Source organism: Notechis scutatus, chromosome 3 (genome assembly GCF_049901735.1).
Source record: "Notechis scutatus isolate UNSWTSFEM ecotype Mainland chromosome 3, rNotScu1.2, whole genome shotgun sequence".
In the NCBI taxonomy this organism is placed as follows: Eukaryota; Metazoa; Chordata; class Lepidosauria; order Squamata; family Elapidae; genus Notechis; species Notechis scutatus.
In genome coordinates, this window is record NC_142011.1 from 92,988,007 (window position 1) to 93,014,092 (window position 26,086).

A 26,086-nucleotide genomic window follows, 5' to 3' on the forward strand; every position below is an offset into this window, starting at 1 on the left:
CACCAGACGGAAGAACAAGAAACAATGGTTGGAAACTAATCAAAGAGAGAAGCAACCTGGAATTGAGGAGAAACTTTCTAACAGTGAGGACAATTAACCAGTGGAACGCTTGACACCAGAAATCATGGGCGCTCCATCACTGGATGTTTTTAAGAAGAGTCTAGACAGTCACTTATCTAAAATGGTATAGGTTTTTCTGCTTGAACTAGACAACCTCCAAGATCCCTTCCAGCTCATTCATTCTATTCTATATAACAGGTCAATCATGTCAAACTATAAAATGTCCCTAGGAAAATATGAATCCTAGAGTGTCTTATTGTCTTAACGAGAAATCTATGTAGAGGATAGGAAGATATAATCTAGCTGAAACATTGTAAAACATTGGATTCGTGTTAGCAAAGAAACAAGACAAGATGTAAATTCTGTCTTTATTTATTAAACTTATACATTGAATATATGCTGAGTGAGGTTGCATTAGGATAAATGAGCATGGTTTAACACTGGAGAGAGAAACATCAATAATCTATGCTATACTGATGACATTATTTTGATAGCTGAAAATGCAAATGATCCAGAAGCTAAATGGAAGTAAATAGGACTACAATTAAATATTAAACTAAATAAAATTAAGTAAATAAAGACCAAGTTAATGACAGCAGCTACAGTAACCAGCATTAGAGCTAATGATGAAGACACTGAAATAGTATAGTTCTGCCTTTTAGAATCAATTACCAACAGTAAAATCAATAAATATGTCATAGACTAGCACTTGGTGTGGAATAGTAGTAATAAATAACTTTAAAAATACTTTCAAATGCTGTGACATGTCTATACCTACAAAGATCAGAATCATGCAGGCAAAGATTTCCTTGTGACATTCTGTAGAAGCAAAAGTTGGATTTTGAAGAAACAAGATAGAATATTTCTATCTTTTATTGGTAATAGAGAAGACTGTTAAGAATACTATGGATAGCCCACAAACATAAATGACTGGATTATGGAACTAAACGAGAGGGACAAATGGCAGTGAAATCCTACCTCATCACTTCTTGGTTTTCTTATACTCCCTGAAGAATCTTCATGTTGTGACTGAATGGCAGCTTGGTCTGTCACACTGTTTTAAATGCACAAAATTAAATCCAATATAGTGAGATAAACAGATTTTTATCTTTTTAAAATTTAGAGACCAGAAACATGATCCATTCTGATATAATTGAAAGGAAAGAGGCTCAGAACACTAGAAGAGTGATAGAAGATTTATTTCAAATATTTTCATTTGGAAATAACATACATTTCTTAAATTAACTTTCATTATTACACCCAAATTACTGCAGACCAATTTCAATAAAATCATCTATTGAAGTCCCTTCTTTTGTTCTGACTTCCTTTGCTTTCTGCTGCTGCTGCTTTTGTTTTAAACTACATATCATGATTTTTCAGCAGTAAACTCAAATTCTTTTTAGAGCAAACAGGGTTTTCTTTCTGAATTGAAAATAAAACAAACTTTGTAATCCATAATTCTAAAAGTGTGCAGGAATAGCTTGATAGCCTTCAGGAATTTGAAGTATTTTGCTATTTAGCTACAATTATACTTAACCCAGAATTGAGATTTTTGTGTCTTTGGTGTCTGCTGATAATAAATGCTTATATGTCCCCAATGAAACAGAAATCCCTCGTCAGATCCTTGTGGACTGAACTGAAAACATGTGCCACTGATCTAATTTTGATGAATCCACATGGGAGGGCACCTCAATACAGATTGGGCCTTAATGACAATACTCTCTACTCAAAACCCAAATGCCTTTCTCTTCCAACCTTGAAGACAATATTACACAAACAAACAAACAAACAAACACACTTTGCAGTTCTCAGCCTGGGTCAATCACATTTAGGCTAAATCTCCACATTTTAAATGGGTCCTTTGAAAGGAGAACCTCTCCTCTCCCTCAGACTTAGAAAGGAGTCAGTGGCAAACCACTTCTAAAATTATGCCAAGAAACCTACAGGAAGTTGACCATGCAACCCCAGCAATCAAAAACTGACTCCAAGGCACTCCCCTCAAAAAGCACAGTATTGACAAAAATATTTGTCTACTTACATCTGATTTCCATGGACAGGTGATTCTTCAAGAGATGGTATCTGATTACTGGAGCCAAATTTTTGAGGTGTACTTGTGTTAATGTTTGTATTATCATCAGCTATTCTCTGACTAGAATCTGGGGGAATGGATACATTTCCCTTGGTCCCATTGCACTTCTGGTTTAATGTCTGCACGTCATTTCCCAGATTATCCATTCCCATGTTTAATTCACCCAACTTTTGGATAGACCTATAGGGCATATAAAAAAATCTTATTTACTCATAACTCATAAACTGCAAGAAGTAAATCCAGTCAGAAGGAAAATTAAAATCAGGTTAAAATATGTTTTTTTGCAACTATCATTATTCAATGAATTGTCAACATTTTTGCTAGCATTTTGTTACTTGGTAACCCAGAAATAGAAAATCATTAAAGCAAACCTATTAAGAAACTGTTCTGTAAGATTCTGTTGTTCTGAACCATTTTCCTGATTAACTCCTCCTTCTAATAACATTTGTTGATACAATTGCCGTTGTTGTTCCTTTTGCTCTAAGTGTTGTTGATATCGTAACCGCTGTCTATAATATTCTTGAAACTGCTCTGTTGAATCTCGAAGCTAAAACAGATTAAATAAAATTAAATGTTGCCGAACATATCCACCATATTCTTATTAGAGGTATACAATATAGTGACAAACATTTGGTGATCTTTGTACATTCTGGCCTTATTTTCTTTGCAGCTACGTAAAACAATTAACTTTTAGTTAAGTAAACACAACAGATTAAATTTACCAAAATCAAAACCAGATATGCACAAAGTAAAATCAACCCACCTCAGACAGCCATACTGTCCAAATACTTAAAATCAGTAGATACAGTAATTAATCTTAAAAGAAATTACTGAAGAGAAAATGGCTGGACATCTTGAAATGCAAAGGTTGTCACTTAGTAGCAGTAAACATCGCTCCCCAATATCCACTGGTTGGAGGAGAACCAAGTTACTTATTCCCACTTCAAAGTATTTGAAGTATTTGAAATGTCAGGAAGGAAACCAAATAGGAAAAACTGAAAACAGAATCTCTCATGCCTAAACAACTAAAAAAATATTGTATGCTTCCAAAAGTAAACAAATAATAACATTCAAAAAGAGATTTAGCCATGCCTCTTGATAATCAAAGTATCTTTAGACATAATACCTGATTCATGCCAGCTACCTGTCTGTCTTACCCGAAACATTACCATCACCTCATAAGCAGAGAAAGGAAGGCAGATAACCCCTCTATTATATATTCCCATTGGACAAGTTCTTCCTTACTTCTAAGTTCACAGGCGCTTTCTTCCCTCCAAAATTAGGCAAGCATATAGCATAAGCTGTGCTATGCATGCCCTGTAAACCAAAAGGAGTAACTTATGTATAATGCTGCCCTAAGCACTACTCTCTTGACCCTAAGCATAGGGCTACTGCTATTAAGCTGGATTTTTGGCTAAGAAACAGATTTAAAAATAGGGAAAATATAATTGCGCCATATAAATGCTCTGTACAAAATGAGGGGGAAAGTGTTTAGCATAAACTTGTAAAGCAACTTTGGATTCTATATTTTGTGTTCTTTATCCTTCAGTTTGGCCCTCAAAAAAAAGGAGGGCATCTGTCTAATTGGTTATCTTCATGCTGTTCTCATGTTATAATTTGCCACAAATGCTGAACTAATCTTAACTCACATAAATGTACACTTTTCATATTTTTATAGAAAAGGCCTTGTTTCTATTTCAGTAAAGACTAGGCTAAATACTTTTTTATTTGGGAGATTTGATACATAGTCAGGATTTTTTTTTTAAAAAAAATCTTTTCTATTGCAGACTTCTATGCTTGGTAGATTCATGTGATTCTAAGGGCAGAAGACCATCCCAAACATTTCAAGATGGGGTTGTAGAAAATAAGGAACAAAGATCAGATGTACCTTGAATGACCTTGAAGGAAGGAAAAATAAATGAATAAAATTGAGCCTATGTATAAATAAATGCATTTATTCTCATATCATCCCCTAAACATTGGCTATCCAACCTTTCCTTAAATACTTCCAGTGATAGGGATCCCATGACTGCTGAACCCAGGCTGTTTCACCCATACCTCTCACGGGGAAGAATTTTCTCTTTATTTCCAGTTGTCCCTCTGTGGAGTTTCTTGCCTTACCCTCAAGAGCTATGGAGAATAAATCCACCTCTTTTCCTTGTGACAGCTTTCAAGTATGAAAAAACTCCATCGTGCCCTTTTGTAGTTTCCTCTTCTTTAAGCTAAACATACTTTAACAGAGTGTCATAAGACTTAACTCCGAGCCCCATCTGTTATTCTTCTCTGCACTTCCTAGTTCGTCAATGTACGGCTTGTATTGTGGTGATCAGAATTGGATATAGTATTCAAGTCCAATTTCATCAATACAGCATAGACCAAAATATTCAGAAGTCCTTTATTTAAAGTTTTAAAAAAATACCTCATTTTTTTCTTGCTTGATTGGTCCTTGATTCTGTGTTCCATTTGCTGGCTCTTTTTCTGGAAATGAATTCTGGTGTGTCGTCTCATTACCAGATGAATTATGGGAATCCACAGGAGTTTCACATCTTTTATAAATACAGAAACGAGAAATATATTCTTGTTTTTTTTAGTTTATTTTTTCTAAAATATAGCTCAAGTGTTGAGATAAATAGATTGACTACTTGCCAAAAACCCAAGCCCTAACATCTAAACTTCAGGCAGAAAATGCTTAATGCAGTAATATTTTCTTACTTCTACCTCTAGACATGTATTGTGCTGATCTGAGATGAGACACAATTAAAATGACTCAAAATTTTACACTACAGAGTGTGCAAATTACATAAAGTATGTGCATGTAAAATGTGAGGTTGGAACTGGATAGCATTATCTCTTAGGACAACCGTTTAGAAGGTTTTCTTCTCTAGAAAATAGCAGAGAGCGGGATTAACATAAAGGCTTGTGGCATAGAACTGCCCATAATAATTTAACATATAGAAATATTGGATTAGAAGCTGTGTTCTCTGATTACCCTTTAATAATTTCTTATTATATAGTGACTGCTATTCTAAAGTACCCAAACCACAGGGTTTTTACATAATTTATTGTTAAATGTTCAGAGTGGTGAGAATCTTGAAGAGACTGCACCTTCACAAAAATATGATGCTTCTAGTAATCAGCTGGACTGACACCTTGGATTAACACAAAGGATTCTTTGTTTTGCCCCATTTAAGTAGATATATGTACAATTTTTGTTTTTAAAGGCATTTCTCTCTCTGCATCTTTCATTACAAAAAACTCTAAGCACGTTATAATAATATTTTAAAATGGCATACTAAGAAAAAAAAATCAGAAACCTTGAAGGAAAAGCCTTCAAGATAAATCCAGAAAGATCATTTTCAGACAAAATCATGTTCACTCTTCCACCTGCATCTGATATGACTCTCTTGCAATATCCCACTACTGGAGCAAACAAGATACAGGAAACCTCGACTTACAACAGTTCATTTAGTGATGGTTCACAGTTACTGAAAGTTACACGGCACAGAAAAAAGTGACTTATGACCATTTTTCACACTTACAACTATTACAGCATCTCCTGATCACGTGATCAAAATTCAGACATTTGGCAATTGATTCATATTTATGACAGCTGCAGTGTCCCGGGGTCATGTGATCGTCCTTTGCAACCCTTTTGACTAGCAAAGTGAAGGGGGCAAGCCAGATTCAATTAACCATGTTACAAACTGAATAACTGCAATGATTCACTTACCAACTGTGGCAAGAAAGGTTGTAAAAAGGGAAAAACTCATTTAACAACTGTCTCACTTAGCAACAGAAATGTTGGGCTCAATTGTGGTGGTAAATTGAGGACTACCTGTATCTATGGCAATATTATCTTTCTTCAAAAAGGATTACATTTAGTCTAACAGCCATATCAAATTAAAGAGCATTTCTGAATGTACTCATCCATAGCAAGCAAGATCTTTTTCAGGAGCACTGCTCAGTATACATTTCGTCTTTCAAGAGGAAGTATAGCTCCAACTAGAATAGTTTGAATACTTCTTCCAGATCAGCTTTCCTTATATCACTAGAATTTCAGTCCCTCAGTAGGGTTCTGTAACTGTTCACCTATTTGGATTTACAAAATCAAAGCACACTATACCACACCAAGGGCAAAGAAACAAACATTTTTAATTTATACTCAGGTTAGTTACTATTTGTGAATTTTCTTCTGTACATATTAACATTTCTATATAATATGTTTCAGGGGTCCAATTTCCTACTTCAGTTGCCAACTGGCAGATTTTACGGGCCAGGAAATCCTACTTTCAACAGCAGAGCTTTAAAGTTAGCTTTTTGACAGTAAATTATCTATGTATTTGTAGAGTTACCAGCCATTGATCTTCTATAAACTATATATAGGATTAGAACTTGCTTTCAGTATTTTTATGGGTTTACTGCAAAATTATTTTTAAAAACATATTATTTTCTTTCTTCTTCTTCACTGTTTCTGCGCTCTTGTGTTTCCATGACTCTGAACTTTTCCTCATCTGAGTTAATTGCAGGACAAACATGCTTTGGCAATTGTTATTTTCTGCCAGGTTCTCATAAAAACACTTTCTCCAGTTCCCCAGCCTATACCTGAACATGTTATAACCTCCTCAACTTTTCAAACCATTTTTTTTTTTTTTGGCCAGGGACATGCTCATTCACACTTAATTCAGTGATACAGTCTGGTGATTTCTGTGGGGCAGAATTGGTCCAATTCCTATTGGTAAATGTTACTGGTATGAGCAGCCCCCTGATCTAGTCTGGACAAGAAACTCCAGATCCTTCAAACTGGCCTTTCCTCAGTTCAGACACCTGGCTCTTGTACCGCCGATTCAGAGATCCTCCTGAAATTGGGATCTATCCCCTAACAGGTGATAAACACTGAAAAGGTGAAGTGGGAGGAAGGCGACTTCTATCACAAAGCACTCTATCCACCAATCACAATACATCTGCCTAATGTCAGTCAAACTACTTTTGAGCACAGATTTAGTCCTGTTCTGAAAGAAGGCTAACCAATAATGGTAGGTGTGACCAAAAGGTTGCACTGTGCAGTGGGTCTGCTCCCTTTTGCTTCACTCGGCAACCCCACAATACCTCTTGATAGCTATTATATATTTATAAATCCTCTGAACCATGCAAAGTTTGAATAAGCTTTGATGGATGGCTAATCCTCTTAGTGTACCCATTTGTCACAACTTATATAGACCAAGTCTCTAAGACTTATCTCTCTTGTTTAGTCCTAGTTTCCTGATATTAGGGGAGTGATTGTTTGATATTTCCTACCAGCTAGTAATGTCTGAGGGAAGGAAAACAAATTTCCAGACAGTATAAAAATCCCAACAGCTTCTCCGCTAAATGATCAGTGGTAAGATAAGCAATGCGAGGTACCTCAGGTCCTTGGGGGAGGACCTGCGAGGCCAGGTACATATACAAGTGTCTCTCCACTTAAGAATTCAGAATTCTTCTCTGGATTTTGCCAAGGATGATTTTCAGCACCAGAGTACAGAGGCAGCACAAGGTAAAAAGTATGAAATGCCTGGCCGGGAAGTATGTCCAGAAAACAAGTTAAACTCTGGTTGAGAAGTTTTCTAACTGAGAATTATTACTGAGGGGGAATGTAAGACATATCCATAGGGGAGAAGGCAGGCAGTAATACTATTATTTTATGTTATATGTTTTTAATGTAATGTTATTAACAGTGTATATTAATACGGTGTATTACACTTAGCATTGAGGACTAGTCTCACATACAATGCAGTCATCAGGTTTTCTATACTATTTTAAATTGAGACTAAAGAGGTTTCTTGTTTTGCACTATATAGATGGTGGTAGTTTACTCAAGAAGAACTAAACCAGTGTATTATTTGTAGACTTTTTCTCAATGCAAGCAAAGGTCATGAATAATCCCAGTTTTGACCTCACGCCGGCATACACTGGACTTCCTAGCTCCAAACCAACAAGTTGCCAGTGGTAGTACATAAAACCAGTATCACCTCATCAGGTTCTCCTTACAGGTTCCCCAACTCCTCTTGGCAAGAGAGCAAAAGTGAAGATCCTGGGAAACTGTGCCCTCTACACAAGAAACCACATCCAAATCCGGAAATGTACAGCCTTCCAAGAAAAATCTCTTGCTGTACCAGAAATACACCACTTGAATGCTCTTAACTGATATCCACTAGGGAAAGAACTAGGAGTGCCAGATTGCCAGGTGAAAGGGTTGGTCTCTATGGAAAAGTGTCTAGGCTTATCAACTACAGTTTCAACATGCTATTAAACAGAGGACAGGGGGACATCTTGCTTAATCTTAGTATTGGAGAAATAGTTTATCACAGTTCAAATTAACCTCTGTAGAAGGATGAAAAACAGCTGAGAAAGATTAGTTTGAAGAATGCTCCAAAAATCAAACAACTTAGCATGGCAAACTCCCAGCTTAATGCTATTAATGGTACTTATGCAAGTTAGCTCTAAAGAAAATTCAGCCTACGTACACATATTTTTATACATTGTTATTAAAGCATTATGATCTGACAATGGTTAATTAATTCTTGTTGAAATGCACATGGTTGGGATACTACATTTTATGCATGTTGTTATTATAGAAACAATAACAACATGCATAAAATGTAGTATCCCAACCATGTGCATTATTGTTTCTATACACTACTGCAAGATATACTGAACATATTTTCTCCAGACTTTAAATTGTTTTGATTTCTATCCCCTACCATATTCTTTCAGTGACCTTCACCTCTGTTCTCCCTTGATTGTAAAATTGTATAGTGTTTTTTCTTGGACATACGGAATGGCTTTCTTTATTAAACTGCAAACATTTCCAGGCACTGATAATGCTTAATAACTAAACAATTATTTAATCAATAAATTACTGATCACTATGCATTGTCTATTACAGTTATTAAACATTTATGCAATTCTGTAGGGAAAAAGAAATTTTAATATTTATACTGGAAAACAACTTCAAAATCAAGTTTCTTTGCATAAATATATAAAGTTGAGGACAACTTACCGTTCAGGTGATTCTTCACAAATGCTATGGCAATCAGTAGTTTCCAACATTAAACTACGAGTAAGATTCTGTACTCCTGGATAATGGAAGTTAGCAAAGGAGTGAGACATAGGAGATGTTTTTGTCCCAAGGTCAGTGATACGTTTATCATGACCTGTTAACCCACAGGAGAGTCCATCCAATGCAGGATTTAAGGAACGGCTCATGTAAGCATCAGCGGATTGAGGCCGCCTCATGGGAGAGGACGGATAAGGAGAAAGTTTGCTGATGAGGGGTGTCAAAAGATCAGCGTAGGCAGCTTTTGTAGGTTTTAAAAGTTTGTCAACATGAATGTTAAGCATTTTTTGTTCAAAAGCACAACAGAAAACAGTAGAGGGCAGATTCTGAAGCCACGATAGCAAACTAAGGTCCAAATCATCACATCCATTCCCACATAAAAGGTCAATTCCGAGTAACACTTCACTCTCTGTAATTTCCTCTCCTGTTGCTTTACTCTGACAGAACTCAACACAACATTCATATAACAGCCCCTTCATCAGAAGCTGAAATAAGCGATTATTGCTTGCTTTAAATCCAGCCTCACTTAGTTTTCTATCAGCAGGAATAAACTCTGCCACCATGATACAAGCCTCTTCAAAACAGTGAACTCGTGCAGTGCTGGGATTCCAGTCCTTGAATTCTGCATGGTTAGTCAGACGAGGCAATGTGAGTAGTAAACACAGTTTGCTATAATCTTCTTTACAAGGACAATATTCTTCTAGAGCATGTAGGCACTGCACAGCTTCCTGCATTGTAAATTCCAACTGCGGAGGAAGGGGGGGGAAGCATTTTTGTTTACTTAAGGGAATAAAGTAAATTTATCACAATGCAATTAAACATACGGTAGTTGCAATTCATTTGTTCTGCTAAAGATATTTACTGGATCATACCAATACAAAATAGTGCATTTTATTTCCCTTTGAAATCTAATGGTATTTCTTTCTCATATACATGTTTTAGACCAAGTTTAAAGCAACTTCTTATAGACATACTTTATATGTCTGGTATTAAAACTGGATTACTTTTTGATGCTTCCGGTTTGTCGGCCGCGGGCGGCAGGGATTTGCGAAGCTGCGCGATCCCTGCCGCGCTAGCCGTTTTGGGGCTCCGACCCAGCCGGGTACGAGCTAGCTGACCCTGCAGGGGCAGCTGAAGGTAGGGGATCCGGAGAAGGGTTTGGGGGTGCTGCAGACCCCCTCCTGGCCGGCAGAACCCCTTTTCCCAGGACGGTGCAGCGGCGAACCGTAATGGCCGCCACAAAGAAGCTGGCAGCCGGGTAAGAATGCGCAGGAGGAAGTGGAGAAAGTGATTGAGAGGAGAAAGTTTTTCTTGGCTCCTAGGACTCTAAGACATATTTAATAAAATTCCTGAAAAGTATGACTTTCTGAATAATACCTGCCAGAAGAGGAAAAAAAGCGGCTGCTTGAAGGTGCTGAAAGGATAGCTTTCCTCTTTTCCTACGGAATAAATAACTGGATATTAAGAAACCTATTTTTTAGGTGGAAATTGGTTTTAAGCGATGAGTGGGAAGAGAGAGGATTAAAAAGAAAATATTTGTATGCTAAGATTTGTTGGAGCGGATGCCTTAAGGATTTGAAGACTAGAATATATTGTAACAAGACTTTAAACAGATTTGGACTTTCTTTCTCTTTGATTGATATCACCCCAGAAGGAGAAAGTGAGAACTCTGCCTTGGTTTGGACTGATTGATAACTTTGGGACTGTTTTATCTTTTTTATTTTCTTTTGAATATTCTGGTTGTTGTAAGAAGAAAGAAGGAGAAAAGAAAAGAAAAGATTTATAATGGCTCTTTCTGTTGAGGAACTAAGAAATGGTGTGGAAGAAGCTTTTCTTTTCTTAGAAATGGCGCTTACTAATTATCAACAAAAATTACAACAGATGAAGACAGCAGAGGAACAAGAAAGAAAGGAAGGAGCCATCTTTAATGAATCTCAGAATTTGATCCAGAAAAAGGAAGAGAGAAAGAAAAGAAAAGAAGAGAAAAGAAGAAAACTAAAGGATTTAAGGACTTAAGATCTAAAAAACATTTAAGAAAGGGAAAAATAAAGTGCAAAACCAATATGATGATTGTAAACAAAGGGGAAAAGAAATACGACAGAGAAGGGAAGCCGGTAAGGCAGAGGCTAGAAGAAGGGGGGTAGAAAGGTTTGTTGGGAAAAGAAAGAAAGGGAAAAGGTGGAGAAAAGCTACAACGTTTTGAAATTAAATGGAAAAAGGAATTTTTATGGATAATGGATAAAGTATAATTTTTTTTTTTTAAAAAAAAAAAAGATTTTGCAAGGTACATAAGATGAGATGGTAGTATTGCAATGGTTTAAGAGTTGATAAGAGATTAAAATGTTTAAATGTTTAAAAATGATTGGTTTTAAAACTTAATAATAGGAGAGGTTTAGAATATTGTTTTAATTAAAGAGTTTAATAAAATTATGGTATTGATGTTATTATAAAATTTTTATTATAGTATTTCTTTTTAATATTTGGATTTATTCTCTAATTATGCACTTAATTGTGTTGGATGTATTAGTTAGATAGAATGTACCAAGCAAAATCTGATTGGGTATTAGATATTATTTTAAAGATTAATTTGATTAACTTAGGGGGAGATAGAAAGGCATCATACTCTGATTAATGATTTCAGGAGAAACTGATTTTCTTTTTTTTTCATAAGGGATGAGACAAAGGGATGATAAAAATGGACAAAAGATATAAATATAATGATTTAAACTAAGATGATTAATTAAGGTAGAATTAAAAGTGTGAAACATGTGGAGAAGTTAATATAGAAGGCTTAGAATGGTAAATAAAATAAGTAATGATATGTAAGATGAGCATGAATATAATTGAAGTCCATGAAGAGAGACACCTGGGTCCAGGTTACTTTCCAAAAAGATTTTTTTTTATGTTTTGTGTGTTGTGTGTATATGTCTTTTTGGGGGAGAATTGGTAAAAATTTGTAGAAATATAGAATGAGAATAATGGTAACTAAGTCAGAAAGAAACAGATGAAATAATAATAATGATATTGAATAAGAGTAAAGAGAAGTAAAGAGAAATTGAATAAGAGGTTTTGGTATATTATATGGAAATGGTTTAAAAACAGAATCATAATTTATCTGACTTGTTAGGGAAAAAGGTTTAAACATGTAATGAATAATGATAATTTGTGTGTTTTAAAAATTAATAAAACTTGTTAAAAAAATAAAAAATAATAAAACTGGATTACTTTTTCATACAAAAGAGCATTACTTTTTTCAGTCAGACCACATGTCTAATAGATGGTTGTCCATAAATCCAATTTATAAAAATAAACAAAGAATTGACAGTAATAGGCACCTTGGGTGCAATTCCAAGCACCACCCGAACACCATCAGCATTGACAAAGTCATAATCAGTCAATTGCAGAAGGCAGCTTTACTTGGAATAGCCTGGTGTGAAGCTAGCTCGCCCCCTGTGGTACATCATGGATAGTGTTAAGGGTGAAACAAATGAGTTAATAGTCATAAGGAAAGCAAGTAACTACTCTGTCGTTATTTGTAGTCTCCTGGCTAATGTAACATCGCCATATGATAAACAAACAAAATTGGAATGGCTTACATCCTGTGATATCTCTAACACCATCAAACTTTGATATTTGCCTATCCCAGGTCCTTGGAAAGGACTCAATAGATGGACAAAAATGCCAAATCCAGTCTGAATATCTGGCTGACTGTGTGATTAACCATAATAATAATAATACTCTGCCTTTCAGTCAAAATTAAAGAATAAGAACTAAACTCATAAATAAGAAATTGAAGTATTTCCAAACTTCTGTATCATATTAAAATCATACCTCAAAAATCTCGGGTAAAAAAAGGAATTTAACTAGGGGAAAAAAGACATCCGATTTCATGTCACTTAAGCTTCTCCGGGGAGAACATTTCAGAATAAGAGTCTCATGAAAGAAAAGAGCCCATTATAAAGCACTGCATGTCTTATTTCAGTATATGGAGATGCTTAAATAAGAGTCTGAAAGAAGATATTATCAGCAAGGTTTTCTTAGTCCGACTTGAGGGAATTTAGTATGATAGCTTGCTTAACATGACAACTTCAATCCTTGTGATAAAATTATGTCTGGGGATCTTTGTATTAAGTGGAACTTAGTTTTTGCTGTAAGAATAGATGTAATTATTAAGGTAAGCTAACATTGAATTTGCTCAGACTAAAAATCAAGACATATTAATGATTTTTATGTTCTTCTATGAGGATGTTATGTACAAGTCTCACAGCTTACATGTTGAGGTTCATCCTCTGCAGACATTGCATTATTTACACATAAGGCTTCTAAAAACTTCTGTTTCAGTATGATATAACGAAATCTGTAGAACAAAAAAATAGAAATGCAAATTAAGTAGGAACAGTAACAGAAATTTCTATGAATTTTAATGTAAAAAGCATTTAGATTAAAATTTTGAAAACAAATAAAAAATATTAAACAGTTGTTGCCTTACAATTTTTGGGGGAAATTAAACAGATGTCAAAAACAATGACAAGTTACTTAACCGTTATTTTGTTTCTATTTACATAAAGAAAGATTAACTGTTATTTGTTCAACTGATAAGCAGTCAAAGAAAAATGCAGTACAACTTAACACATCAAATAAGTTCTACAATTCATTTTTAAGAAATATGAAGTCTAAGTGCAAGTGGATCTCAAAATTAAATTTGTGTTTGCATTCTTGCACTTATATCCTTTGATTATTTTTTTCTTTTGTACAGCAGTTCCAAATTTGGTTATGAACAATGGCAGGGTTTTTAGGGGGGGGAAACTATCAATACTTCACAGCAGATGGCCTTATGATCCCAGGCAATTAGATATATAGCACTAAAAATAATTGTTTGTCTAAAAAAACCTTAACCTCAGAAACAAAGTGTTCATTTTTTGAAATAGCTTGCAGGCCATTTACCAGCAAAATCTGCCAGGGTTAAATATACTTGTATTTATGATATTATGGCATTAATCATATGAACAGGGTTGCAGTTGTGGTATTTTGTAATGATAAGAAAAATTATCCCAGTTATTATATTCCTGCAATCTTCTTGGCATCAATATAGTTAGCCTTTCTGTTATTCTAAGTGTTTTTTATTTCTCAGTATAATCTATAGTTAGTGATATTACAAACATTAAAAACTGATTACCTTTTTTTATCAAATTTATCCATGCACTCCAGAGGCTGGATGAACTGAAGAACTTCATCCCATTGGCCCTCAAGAATCAACTGTCTTTAAAGAAAAGAAAATTGAACTAAGACTTACGGAACAAACAAATCATTCCTGCAACTGTAAGTCAACTTTCAGGATGAAAAACTCTGCAAACAGTTAATAAAAGCAGGTAATCTTTGAGGCTCTCCAGACTGGTCCAATAACACATGGTAAATATTTTTGTTCTTTCAATATTTAACAAATTTGTCTAAAATAATTCAGTATCAATGTAAATACTAATACATTCTGGAATTTTTTTTTTTCAATTCTGTAGGATAACAAATACATAGCTCACTAAAATATATATTTTCTGTTGGACATATATTGTGCTGAAAGGGGGATATAAACATCCCTTTATATGTAATTGCAATATAAATTCTTGGCAAATGGATGGAACAGTCCAGCAACTAAAATTGTTGAATTACAACAGCTAAAATAGTTGAAAAGATAAAACTGTATACAAAATTTTCATTATATAATGTATTAGAATTTCTCACCAGTGCATATCACTATATAATTTTTTTTAAGTAGCTGTTTTATTTTTTTTTCAAACCTAAAAGAAAGAGATGTCCAAAAATAACAAAGGATGCAGCAAATCTTCTTTTTATAATGCTATAAAGTGCTGGTGGCAGGCAAGAAAATTACTTTAAATATTTTTTCTATTTTTAGACAATGAAATCTCCCTTCTTGTAACATATTACAATTAGTACAAGACAATGATACACTTGCACACATTATGTATCAAAAGAGAAAATTTAATCTAATTATATTTTTTATTAAAAATTGTTTCAAACCAAATTTGAGTTATGTTATTTTATCTGCTTGTAGATCTTGTAACCTTTTTGCACTGTAGTCCATAATGTAACTTTGAAAAGAATTTGGTCTTGTGGATGGGGACTTATAGCAAGCAAGGTCTTTTATTCCCTTTTATGTAGAGTGTGGAATTCTTCACATTCCCTCCATTCCCAAAGGTACCTGAAGCAGCCCACAGAAAAATTGATAGCAACCAAACATATTTTTATTTATTTATTCATTTATATCCTGCCTTTATTATTTTCACAGATATATAATGTAATATATACAGTACCCACTGAAAATGGAAGGTAAAATGTGCTAGCAATTATTTTCATTCTTTTTTGCAGAAAGTGGGAGAAATTTTGTTCTTAAAAACAGCAATAATTTGGGGCAGTGGATGAAGAAAATGACATTTTTTTTGCCCTCTATTGGTCAGCTCAGTGAAGAACACCAGCAGATGCCAGTGTTCCTTGCCAGTTCTTTGTATTGGTTTCTGCAGCTGTGAAGAGGATTGTACAAAATAGTTTAAAGCAGGGGTCCTCAACCACCGGTCCGCGGACCGGTCCCGGTCCGTGGAGCACTCTGTACCGGGCCGCAAAGAAAAAAAAATGGCGGCTTTCTTCGCCTTCGGTGAATGCTGCTGGGATCGGGGATCAAGGACACAAATGAGAGAAGGGGAGGGAGGAAGCAACCAAAGCCTGTCCTGCTCTCTGGCTCAGCGGCTTTGGTTTCCTCCCGCCTCGTTCCTCTCTCAGTCGCTCTCTCGCTGCTCCACCAGCCCAGGAAGAAACTGTTTCAAAGAAGCCGGGGGTGGTGGCTTTTCCTGTCGCCGCAGCTCCTCCAAAGCGCCCGTTTACCCCCACCCCGCCACCCCGCGCGCGGTTCAATCCACAGTGCTCCGTTCTGCCTGCCTTCTTCGTTTCTGGTGAGAATAATAACTATTCGCCTCTTTTTATCAGCCGAACCTGCTCCGAAACGAAGAAGGCAGGCAGGCAGGCAGAACGGAGCACTGTGGATTGAACCGCGCGGGCGGGGGTGGGGAGGAGGGAGGGAGACACCTGAGGGATGGGGCTGAGGGAGGCAGGGCCGAGGCGCTCCTGAACTTGGTGGTTTGCTGGCAGACGTTTATTACCCGACTAGGTAACAACATCAGATGTTACCTAGTCAGGTAATGAAACGTCTGCAAGCTAAACCACCAAACTCGGTTTCCCCCCGGTCCTTGAAAAAGTGTTTGTGCTTGAAACTGGTCCCTGGTACAAAAAGGTTGGGGACCACTGGTTTAAAGACATTGGAGAGTAGAAACAGAACCATGTGGAAATGCCCTGGGTCTGACAGGGATTAAAGCATCTTAATTAAAAATATTCACTTTATTTTGCAGCATATTTAACAATGTAATAATTTATACCTTAAGAAAAGCATATCATCTGAGAATAGGCCATTAATTACACCACTTTCTTTTTCTAGAGCCAACATACTGATATGAAGCTTTCTTGAATTCAAGAAGTCCAGTATTAGTTTGACTATTTCAGCTTCTTTTATGTTCACTGTCTCTTCAGCTGTCATTGTGTAGGCTGGAAAGCAAAGAAAATTACAAATCAGATCAGATCCAACCTAAGAAAATTCCATCTGGCATTATTTTATTTCAACAAGCAGAAAAAACTTAAATTAAAATTGCTGCCATTCAATATATTCAAATCATTTATACAACAATTCACATTTGGTGTCTTTGCCGAGAGTAATGCTAACATACTAAGCTATGTTTCAATTTACAAGGATTCAGTAGCACAAACAAGATTAAACACTTTTTAAGTAGTCTAAAGAATATTTAGACATTAATAAAACTGAAATTCTACCTGATATTATAGCTACATATATACAGATTTTAATACACATACACATACAATTCTTAACTTTATATAATTATTAACATGACAGACGAAGACACATTTATTGCAAATGAATACTTTGTACTACATTTGTTCTATTAAATCTGTCTTCTCAATTTAAGGGAAAATGACACGTTTAATGTGATTCAACATTTTCTCCTTATTTATATTCCATTGCAAACTCAAAGAGCTAGTCAATATATAATATTCAAAATAATATCAGTAGATCAGACTTTGGGCATATGGTATCAGTGGGGGATGAAGTAGAAGAAATAGCCATGCTTGGCAAGGTTGAAGTAACTGGAGTAAGAGGAAAATACTGCATGAAATGAATTGACTAAATCAAAGAGATTAATGGAATATCCTTGAAAGGAATATGAATTATTAACAGAAGCAGGTCCAATAGTATTTGCCCTTATAACCACAGGGACTATTCCCAAATCTATGTTCCTTAACTAGCTAACTGCTTGGAGCCAAGAAAAAAAATACAAAATTGTTAATAAAAATGCTGCTTTTAAACACTGGAGAAACAGGAAATGTTTTAAACAATACCAACTATGGGAAGCCTTAACTAAAATCTGCAATTCAATTAATATGTTTTAGAAATTATAGTTCACCTATCTGTTCCTTTCTTGGCTGATAAGTAAAATAAAATAAAGATAATTTTCTGGGGGGGAAACTGCAAAAGTGATATTTAAACACTGTTGAAAATGTGTTTTAATTGATTTTCTTAAAACGGCTGCATTTTTTCCAGGATTCCATTTTGCAAAATAGCTGTCTGAACACACACACACACACACACACACACAGAGGGAAAGACAGCTAGATCAAATTTTAAAGATCAAATTTTAAAGTAGCTATACCAAATTTACAAAACATATAGCAGTTGAAATTATTACTACTTTCGAGGGAGATGTTTTATTTACTTTAAGGCACTGTGCACAACTCCTGTTTTGGCACATTGCACAGTCCTATTACTTAGTATATTGCCTATTATATCCCATTGTTTATACAGCATTCTTTTGAATGTGTTATATATTAATTTTGTTGCATTTCAAATCCCGCCAAATATGTGTTGACTTTGAATGAAATAAAATACAAAATAGTTTCTTTTGAAGTTAATAAATTTGATTTGCATTCATATTTAAAGGCATGGAAAATTATAATTATAAATATTCATACTTAGAAATTTGTTCTATACTCATGTTGGCAAAAGGAAAAGGAAAGGGCAGCTAGCTTAGAGGTGTTATTTAAAGAAAATTGAGTATATATCATTGTGCATGACAAAACACAGAATCTGAACAAATAAGATGCTTTCCTCTGTTGAAAATAGCTGCTTGCATTTTTTTCATAATTATTTCACTTCCCATTTAGCAATTGGGACATTTGTGTTGTACATTTATATTGTAGGAAGACCACCCCTCCTCAGAATAAAATATTATTTATTCTTAATATTAAAAAGAGGCAGGATAGAATATTTCCCCAAAGGAGAAGAGGAGAAAAAAATTAATGAAGGTAGAAAACAGCCCCAATCTCCTTGCCATAGGAAAATGGCTGCAAGCAGAAACTTGAAGAGACTGGTCCACAGGAATGGAGATTTTGTATCTATTCAGAAAGACAGGGCCAATCTATTCATAAGCAAAGAGACTCCAAATAAGCAACATAATTAGGCAAGCCAAAGCTGACAAGATTAGCTCAGACAAACAGCTAGGACCGTGATAGCGAACCTATGGCTTAAAAAGGCCTCAAACCAGCCAAAAAATCATCTGTGAGGCACAGTGCAGGTAAGGGGGTGGCGGGGGGATTGCGCGTGCATGCGCAGGGGGCGTGGGGAGGGGGCCCATGCATTGCATTCTGGGTGCTGGCACGCAAGTGCATGCGCACTGGCGCCCACGCAATTTTTGGCACAGAAGCCCAAAAAGGTTAGCCATCACTGACGTAGGATATGCATTTCCCTTTTGCCTGTAGAACCAACCATGACCCCTACATGACCCCATAGGAATCTGGCAACAGCCACTGAAATATTAAAGGACACATTCTTACACAAAAACAGACATCTCAATGACAAAGCCCCAAAGAATGTATAAAAACCCACCTACTCTCAACCCCATTTTGTCAGCCACCCAGAAACATGTTGCTGTCACTAGTTTCTGGCTACGAAATAAACAGATAATTTCTTTCCTCCAGCTTGCTTCCATTTTATTTCCAGCGTCTTTCTCTTGGCTTGGAACTGGATCAGATTTTTCTTCCAACAATATGATCCCTGGAAATATTCCTGTCTAGAATAGGAATCTCAGAGGAACAAACTGACAAGTCCTTTAGCACTCAAAACTAAGAGATCTTTAAATAGAGCTTCTTATATTTCTTCTATCTCTTCATCCCACTACATTACTTATGAGCATTGGTGGATCCAAAATTTAATCTGATTTTTTGGTAGCTGAATAATAATTGTATGGAAATCTGACACATTTAAATATTCAAGGCGTTCTTAAAATGAAAATATTACAGATGTGAAATATGACCAATTAACTGAATTTTAAGGTGAAGAAATGCAATTAACACACCTTATTAAATATGCATACATGCTTTTGGGCAGAAATCAACACAATACACAACCTAGAATATACCATAGTTACACTTAATAACAACTTTAGCAGTAGTGCCAAAAGATGCATAAAGAAAAAAAAAGGATATTTATACCTTTCTTAAATGGAATAAAAAGATGACAATTTGAATGACCTCATCTATAAAATAACTGTCATTAAAGGTAAAGGAACTATGTCTTGTCATGCACCTAGTCTAATTTTAATCAATTCACTGACAACTAGCTAAAGCAGTCTTCATATAAAATGTGTAACTGCCATTTTTCACAAGACAGTAAATTCATTCCATTTGGCAGTGGGTTCCAGCCACAGACATGAAGTACATTTACATTTTCCCTAATATTAGACTGTATTAGGTGTGTGGTAAAATTCAGAACATCCATAAGGTTAGGAGCTATGGAAGACTGGATTTCTATTAGAAACAATAGTTTCAGCTTTTTGCTTAATTAATAATTCACTGCTACAGAGTAGAGATTAAAGAATCTTACACAATTGTGCATTAGAATTCAAGATGCAAAAATTATATTTACAAGTATGAGTCACAACAATTACCTGACATAGGTAGTTTGTACTATGGAAATTACATGACAATAATCTTTCCCACAAATATTTAAAAGCTAGCAAACTCAAATGTTATAAAACCACTACAACAATATTTCGCAAACAATAAAAATATTTGCAGAATATTATTAATACAACAAAATAACATCTTATTCCTTGGTAACCTGTAACTATCTGGTAATTAATGATCAAGGTATCTCTTCTGCCAGGTAATTAGTCTCATTTACACTTTGAAGAAACACAGCTATTCAGTATGCAAAATTTTCAACACACATCCTGTACTTGCACCCATACCATGTAATAAATAAAGGATTTAATTTATTTAGATAGGCTCCTTAGTGTACCTTCAATGTGATTTTCCTTTTAGAATAGCAGATGTTAAAGTGTTTTAACTATTATGTTTACTTAAAACTCAATTACTAATGTCAGGTTTCACATTTTGATGGAATAATTAAATATTTACAATAATTGTTTACTGTAGAAGCAGGAAGTTTCTATTCAAGTACTTAACACTATTTGGGATTGTGATTTTTTATATATATTCCTTTTTCTTCTATTTATTTTGTTGCTGTCTGTGCTTTTTCATTTATTTTTTAAATAATCTTATCTGCTAGAGAACTCTATTGCTAGGTGGATTAAATAGACATACAATCATAACTGAGCCAATATTTGTCTTTTACTCTTTTTATATAATCAGGATTAAATAAGAAGAAAGAGCCATCTAAATAATTATGACTTGATCTAAACCTTTGAAACAGTTTTATGACACAGATCACTTACTAGATTAGTGGCTTCTAAATTTGATGTGCATAAAATGTGAATTTGGACGCAGATCACATATATTTGGTACTCAATATATAACAAACTTTAATGCGGATCATGTTATCATGTTTGGTATACTGGACACTGCCTTCTTTATACCACAATTATAGGAGGATTCCATTTGCTCAGTTTATATAAAGTATTTGCACATTTAGTTAGGTCTTTAATTGAAATTAAAGGGAATTAGAAATATTTTTAGTTTATATGCACCTTTATAAAATTATCAAAGGAAGACAGATATATTGAAGACACTGTAAAAATAGTTATAAATTATTAAAGGAAAATAGCTCCTTCATATTTGTTGCTTTCCTAATTGGTAGTACTCAACTAGCTGGACCAAGAAGAAAAGTCCTACACAATCTTAAGTATGCCTCCCAGACTAGTTGGACTAATAAGGGTGTATAAAACTGTTGCATTCCTTATAAATAAAATATTTGTTCTTCACTATGGGTATCCCCTAATATAAGGCAATATATTAGGGGATATATTATTATATTATAAATATAGGGCAGGGGTGGGCAAACTTTTTGGCTCGGGCCGCATTGACTTTTAAAATTTGACAGACGGGCGGGTCAGCACAAGATTTTTGGGAATCGCCCCCTCCCCCTCTTCTCCTCCTTCCCCTCCCCTCGGAGGCCCCCTGAGTCAGGAGTTGCTACCGCCGCGCGGCTCCGCGTGGCTCCAGTCCGCGTTGCCTCGGGAAGGGAAAGGCAAAAAGGAAGAGCCGCGGCGGTGCTTTGCAACGGGAGCAGCGGCACCGGAGGCTCAGGCTCAGCGGCTCCTGGTTTTGCCTTTTCCTTCCCAAGGCAACGCTGGGACTGGAGCCGCACGGAGCTGCGCCGGCGTAGCAACTCCTGACAGCCCCAGCCGGACACCTGAGCGGAGCCCAGGCGAAACTGCCTGTTGCTGCTGCCGGAGCACCGCCGGGTCGCCTCCTCCAAGCAGCCTGCCCGCCCACGGGCTTCCCTCTGCCGCGCAGCTCGGGGCCAGGCGCGGCGCCCGCGAGTTAAAAGGAAGCCGAAAGTTGCTGGGAAGTTGCTCGGGTGCTGGGAGCAGGCTTTTAAAGTGCCGCCCGAGCAAAGTTTAAGCAGCCCGCCCGCCCGCCGGTGGAACCCTTCCCGCTCCTTGGCGGAAGACGCTCCAGCCTGCAAACTTTGCCTTTGCAAAGCCCTGGAAGCCCTGGAAAACCGAGCAACTTCCCAGCAACTTTTGGCTTCGTTTAACTCGTGGGTGCTCCCGCCGCCCGAGCCGCACGGCGGAGGAAGCCCGAGCGCCGCCGGGTCGCCTCCTCCAAGCAGCCCGCCTGCCCGCCCGCCCGCCGGGCTTCTTCTCCGCCGCGCAGCTTGGGGCCAGGCGGGAGCGCCCGCAGTTAAAACGAAGCGCAAAGTTGCTGGGAAGTTGCTCGGGTGCTGGGAGCAGGCTTTAAAGTGCCGCCCGAGCAGGACCGCCAAGCCGGGAACGGGCACCAAGGCAGGGCAGGCTCCACCAGCAGCGGCCTAGCTTTAGGTGGCTCCAAGCAGCCCGCCCGCCCGCCGGTGTGGAACCCTTCCCGCTCCTCGGTGGGAAGACGCTCCAGCCTGCAAGCTTTGCCTTTGCAAAGTTTAAGCCTGGAAGCCCGGAAAAAAAGGGGATCGGGCGGGACTCACCTTCGGAGAGGTCGCACTCGAAGGTGATTTGAACTCCCACCCGAGGCCTTTGCAAATTTCTTTTCTTTCCTACCCTAGATCGCTCCGCACTGTTTTGCAGCTTTGGGGGCCACGCGGCACAGGGCAATACGCCACGCCCAGCGATTATTTTTCAGGGACGGGCCGGATTGGACAGACCAATGGCAGCGATTTTTTTCAGGGTGGGCCGCATTGGACAGACCAACGGGCCGGATGTGGCCCGCGGGCCGTAGTTTGCCCACCCCTGATATAGGGCAATATATTTTAACAATTTAGGCATATGGAACAGGACAACACAGAAAACTTACAAAAAATACATTCCAAAATAAACTTTTCAGGTGTTTGGATTATTCAAGAAGGATTACAAAACCTTTCACACTGCCACTGTTTTTATTCCACAAACCTTCTGTCTGAAGACAAATTATTACCTATATTCATTTCTGCTAAAGTGAACAGTTGAGAACAAGGAATAAAATTACTGCCCCCATCCGCCCTAGTTAGGCAGGTTGTACCACAATAAAAATCCTTCAACTCCAATGCCCAGAACAAAAAGAAAGGGGAAAGAAGCCTGGCACTTTTTATAGCTTCAGAAGGTAAAATAGACAACAGCTCTACTCAGATTCAGTTCAGCTCTTTCGTCTGGACTACAGAGGAGAAGCTATAAAGCTCTCAGATTATCATTGCAGTTTCAGGAATTGAAGCTCAGACACCTGAGAAGGTTGGGGCAAATTTTCCTTTTAATGTGAAAAAGGAGCCATAGAATCCCAAAGTATCAATTTGTAGTTGTTTCATATATACTACAGTTGAGTCAGAAATAAATCAGATCAGCTGTCCAACACTGTAGACACCATGGAAACACCAATATGCTTTCAAAGTCATACAGAATACTTATATAGAAATGAAGACAACAAGTGCTATGATTTAAAAATGATAGAAAATATTTGTAGCTCCGGTGGTAGATGTTGGTGGTAGTTTGTTCTCTGAGCTTGCTGTTTAACTTCCGAATTTGATGAATTCATTGAAGCCTGATATTCAACCAATCTATCTATTAATAAACATGTTTATTTGGAGTCAGCCTTCAAATCCATATAAATCGTGCAACCAACCGATGGCACCAATCACTTCTTCACTGGGTGACCTTCACACAAACTGACCAGCCGGTCACATCATAGATGCAGTGGTGGGCTGCTGCCTGTCACATGGGTTCGGGCGAACCCGCAGTTCTGACCACCCACCCACCTGCCCCTGCACTATCCTTTCCATATATAACTAACTTTCTGGCTTGTTCCCCCCACCCATGCTGCCCAGCTGAGTTCCATGTTGCTGCTGATTAGCTGCATGTTTGAAGCTCTGTTTCATTCCCAAAGGGGCACGCACTCACACAGTTGGTAATGTAAGTGCAGCCCACTTCTGGATAGATGACATGGCATGACCAGCCAGTCACACAACAGGTCACACAGCATGACAGGTCACCCAAAATGACCAGCTGGTCACACAATAGGTCACATGGCCTGACCTACCAGTCACACAACCCACATGACATTTGATATCAATAAAAGTGGTGAAGAATTGAAAAAGTTCCTCTGAGGATGTCACGTAGCCTGGGGACAAAACATTTGGAAGCTACACAGCAAGCTTGGAGAACAAACCACTAACGACAAATGACATGATTGCTTGCATCCTTGCTTCATTTAAATAAATCCTGTTTAAATGCACCATAATAAGAACAACACGAAACTGATGCACCCAACTATTTACAATATTCCTCCTTCCAAGTGACTTTTAAAGAATCTGGAGATTGCTCCATTAATTTAAAAAATATTTGTACAGAAAGTAAATACAACTACTTCAGACAATATATCCTGAAAAAAATCTGTTATTAAGTGTAGAGGGTAAAGAAAATGACCCTGATGGAGATATACAGATTCTATTGCCAAGGCAACAAGGCTAGAGCAGTTTTAAGCCCACAGTATCCTGATAACATTCAGAAGTGGTAGACAGGTTTGAAAAATTATATCTATTCAATCTCAATAAAAATAGTTTTAGATATTCTGTGGAGTTGATTTCAAAGTCTAGTCTTTGTAGTGGGGCTGACATCAATAGGGGCACTGAAGAACCAGAATCTGAATTCACTTGATTTTACCTTATTAATATGTGACAGCTAGAATCCATGGCCAATGGAGCTGCTCCGCTGACTCTACATAACCCAATAGTTCAAAGAAGACAGACATAATTAGATTTAGTTATCACTTCTCCTTTCCCTCTTGAAAGATTCTAGCATCTAACTAAACAGAGGAATAAAATCTTACTAACAATTCTTCAGACAATTATACTTTAATTGCTAGGATCTTGTAGTCAATCTATAATCTAGTATATAACTTCTACAATCTTTTTCAGCTTTGTAGATAATCTTCTATTCAGTCACCATGTAAATCCTTGAACAAATAATGTATTTTTTCAGCTTGACTACTTGCCAAGATGTTAAAATGATTTGTTTCCCCCTTTCCTCTCCAATCCTTTTGTTTTGTGTATTCATCTCTTTTTCTTTCTGTCTTTTATAATGTTGTCCCAGTGTTATGTTTATCTTACCCCTGATTGTAAAAGAAATACTTAGAGCCTTTTTTTAAAGTAAAGAGCAGGACAAAAATGCTAGTAATAAATAAAAAGAAACTTGGTTTTGGAATGTAACTGTTGGTATTTATAGCAAAACAAAGATAAGGGCAGCAATAGCAATACATGCAATGTTTTGAGTTCAGAGCAAGATTCAACACATTTTCTTTAGCTTCTTCCCAAATACCAAACGTGGTTCCAATTCTGTTTAGTTTTCAGAGTTATCATTCTGAGAACAAGCCTTATCCTTTCATATTATTTCTTTCCATCCTTTTGTTGGAAAAGAAAGAATAATGAAAGTAAAGAAGTCTGTAAGTTATTACTTCTGGAATTTGTTCCAATTCCTTTACCAACACTGGACATAGGAAACATCTATATTTTTCTCCATGAAATAAAGTAATATTTTGCTTTTGCACACTCCTGCACATGTCCTGCAAATCACAGACTGGAAATGCCTTAGGAATCATATTTAATTCATCATTGACCCACCCAGCAATCAGCCTGAACTCATTCTTTTTGCTTCAATTTTCAAAGGAGGCTGCTGAATAATCAATAAATGACATATCATAAAGAGGCGTGGTTAGGGGCATGAGCCTACTCTGATCTTATCAGGTATCTGATCCATTGTAGGCGCACACATTCCTGTTTTCTGGGTGCTTAATTT

At 36.8% G+C, this 26,086-nt stretch overlaps 1 protein-coding gene across 5 annotated transcripts in view; it reads right to left on the minus strand.

The window, feature by feature from the left end:
* WDR47 (WD repeat domain 47) overlaps window positions 1-26,086 on the minus strand; it is a 46,792-nt gene that overhangs the window by 17,632 nt on the left and 3,074 nt on the right. For all 5 annotated transcript variants that reach the window (XM_026671749.2, XM_087960771.1, XM_087960770.1 and 2 more), the window contains exons 2-9: window positions 16,682-16,847; window positions 14,419-14,502; window positions 13,515-13,599; window positions 9,186-9,988; window positions 4,569-4,695; window positions 2,521-2,696; window positions 2,099-2,329; window positions 1,039-1,114 (exon numbers count right to left, since the gene is read on the minus strand). In XM_026671749.2, coding sequence (XP_026527534.1) covers window positions 1,039-1,114; window positions 2,099-2,329; window positions 2,521-2,696; window positions 4,569-4,695; window positions 9,186-9,988; window positions 13,515-13,599; window positions 14,419-14,502; window positions 16,682-16,839 — 1,740 coding nt within the window. In that variant the 5' untranslated portion in view covers window positions 16,840-16,847. The remainder of the gene's footprint in view (window positions 1-1,038; window positions 1,115-2,098; window positions 2,330-2,520; window positions 2,697-4,568; window positions 4,696-9,185; window positions 9,989-13,514; window positions 13,600-14,418; window positions 14,503-16,681; window positions 16,848-26,086) is intronic.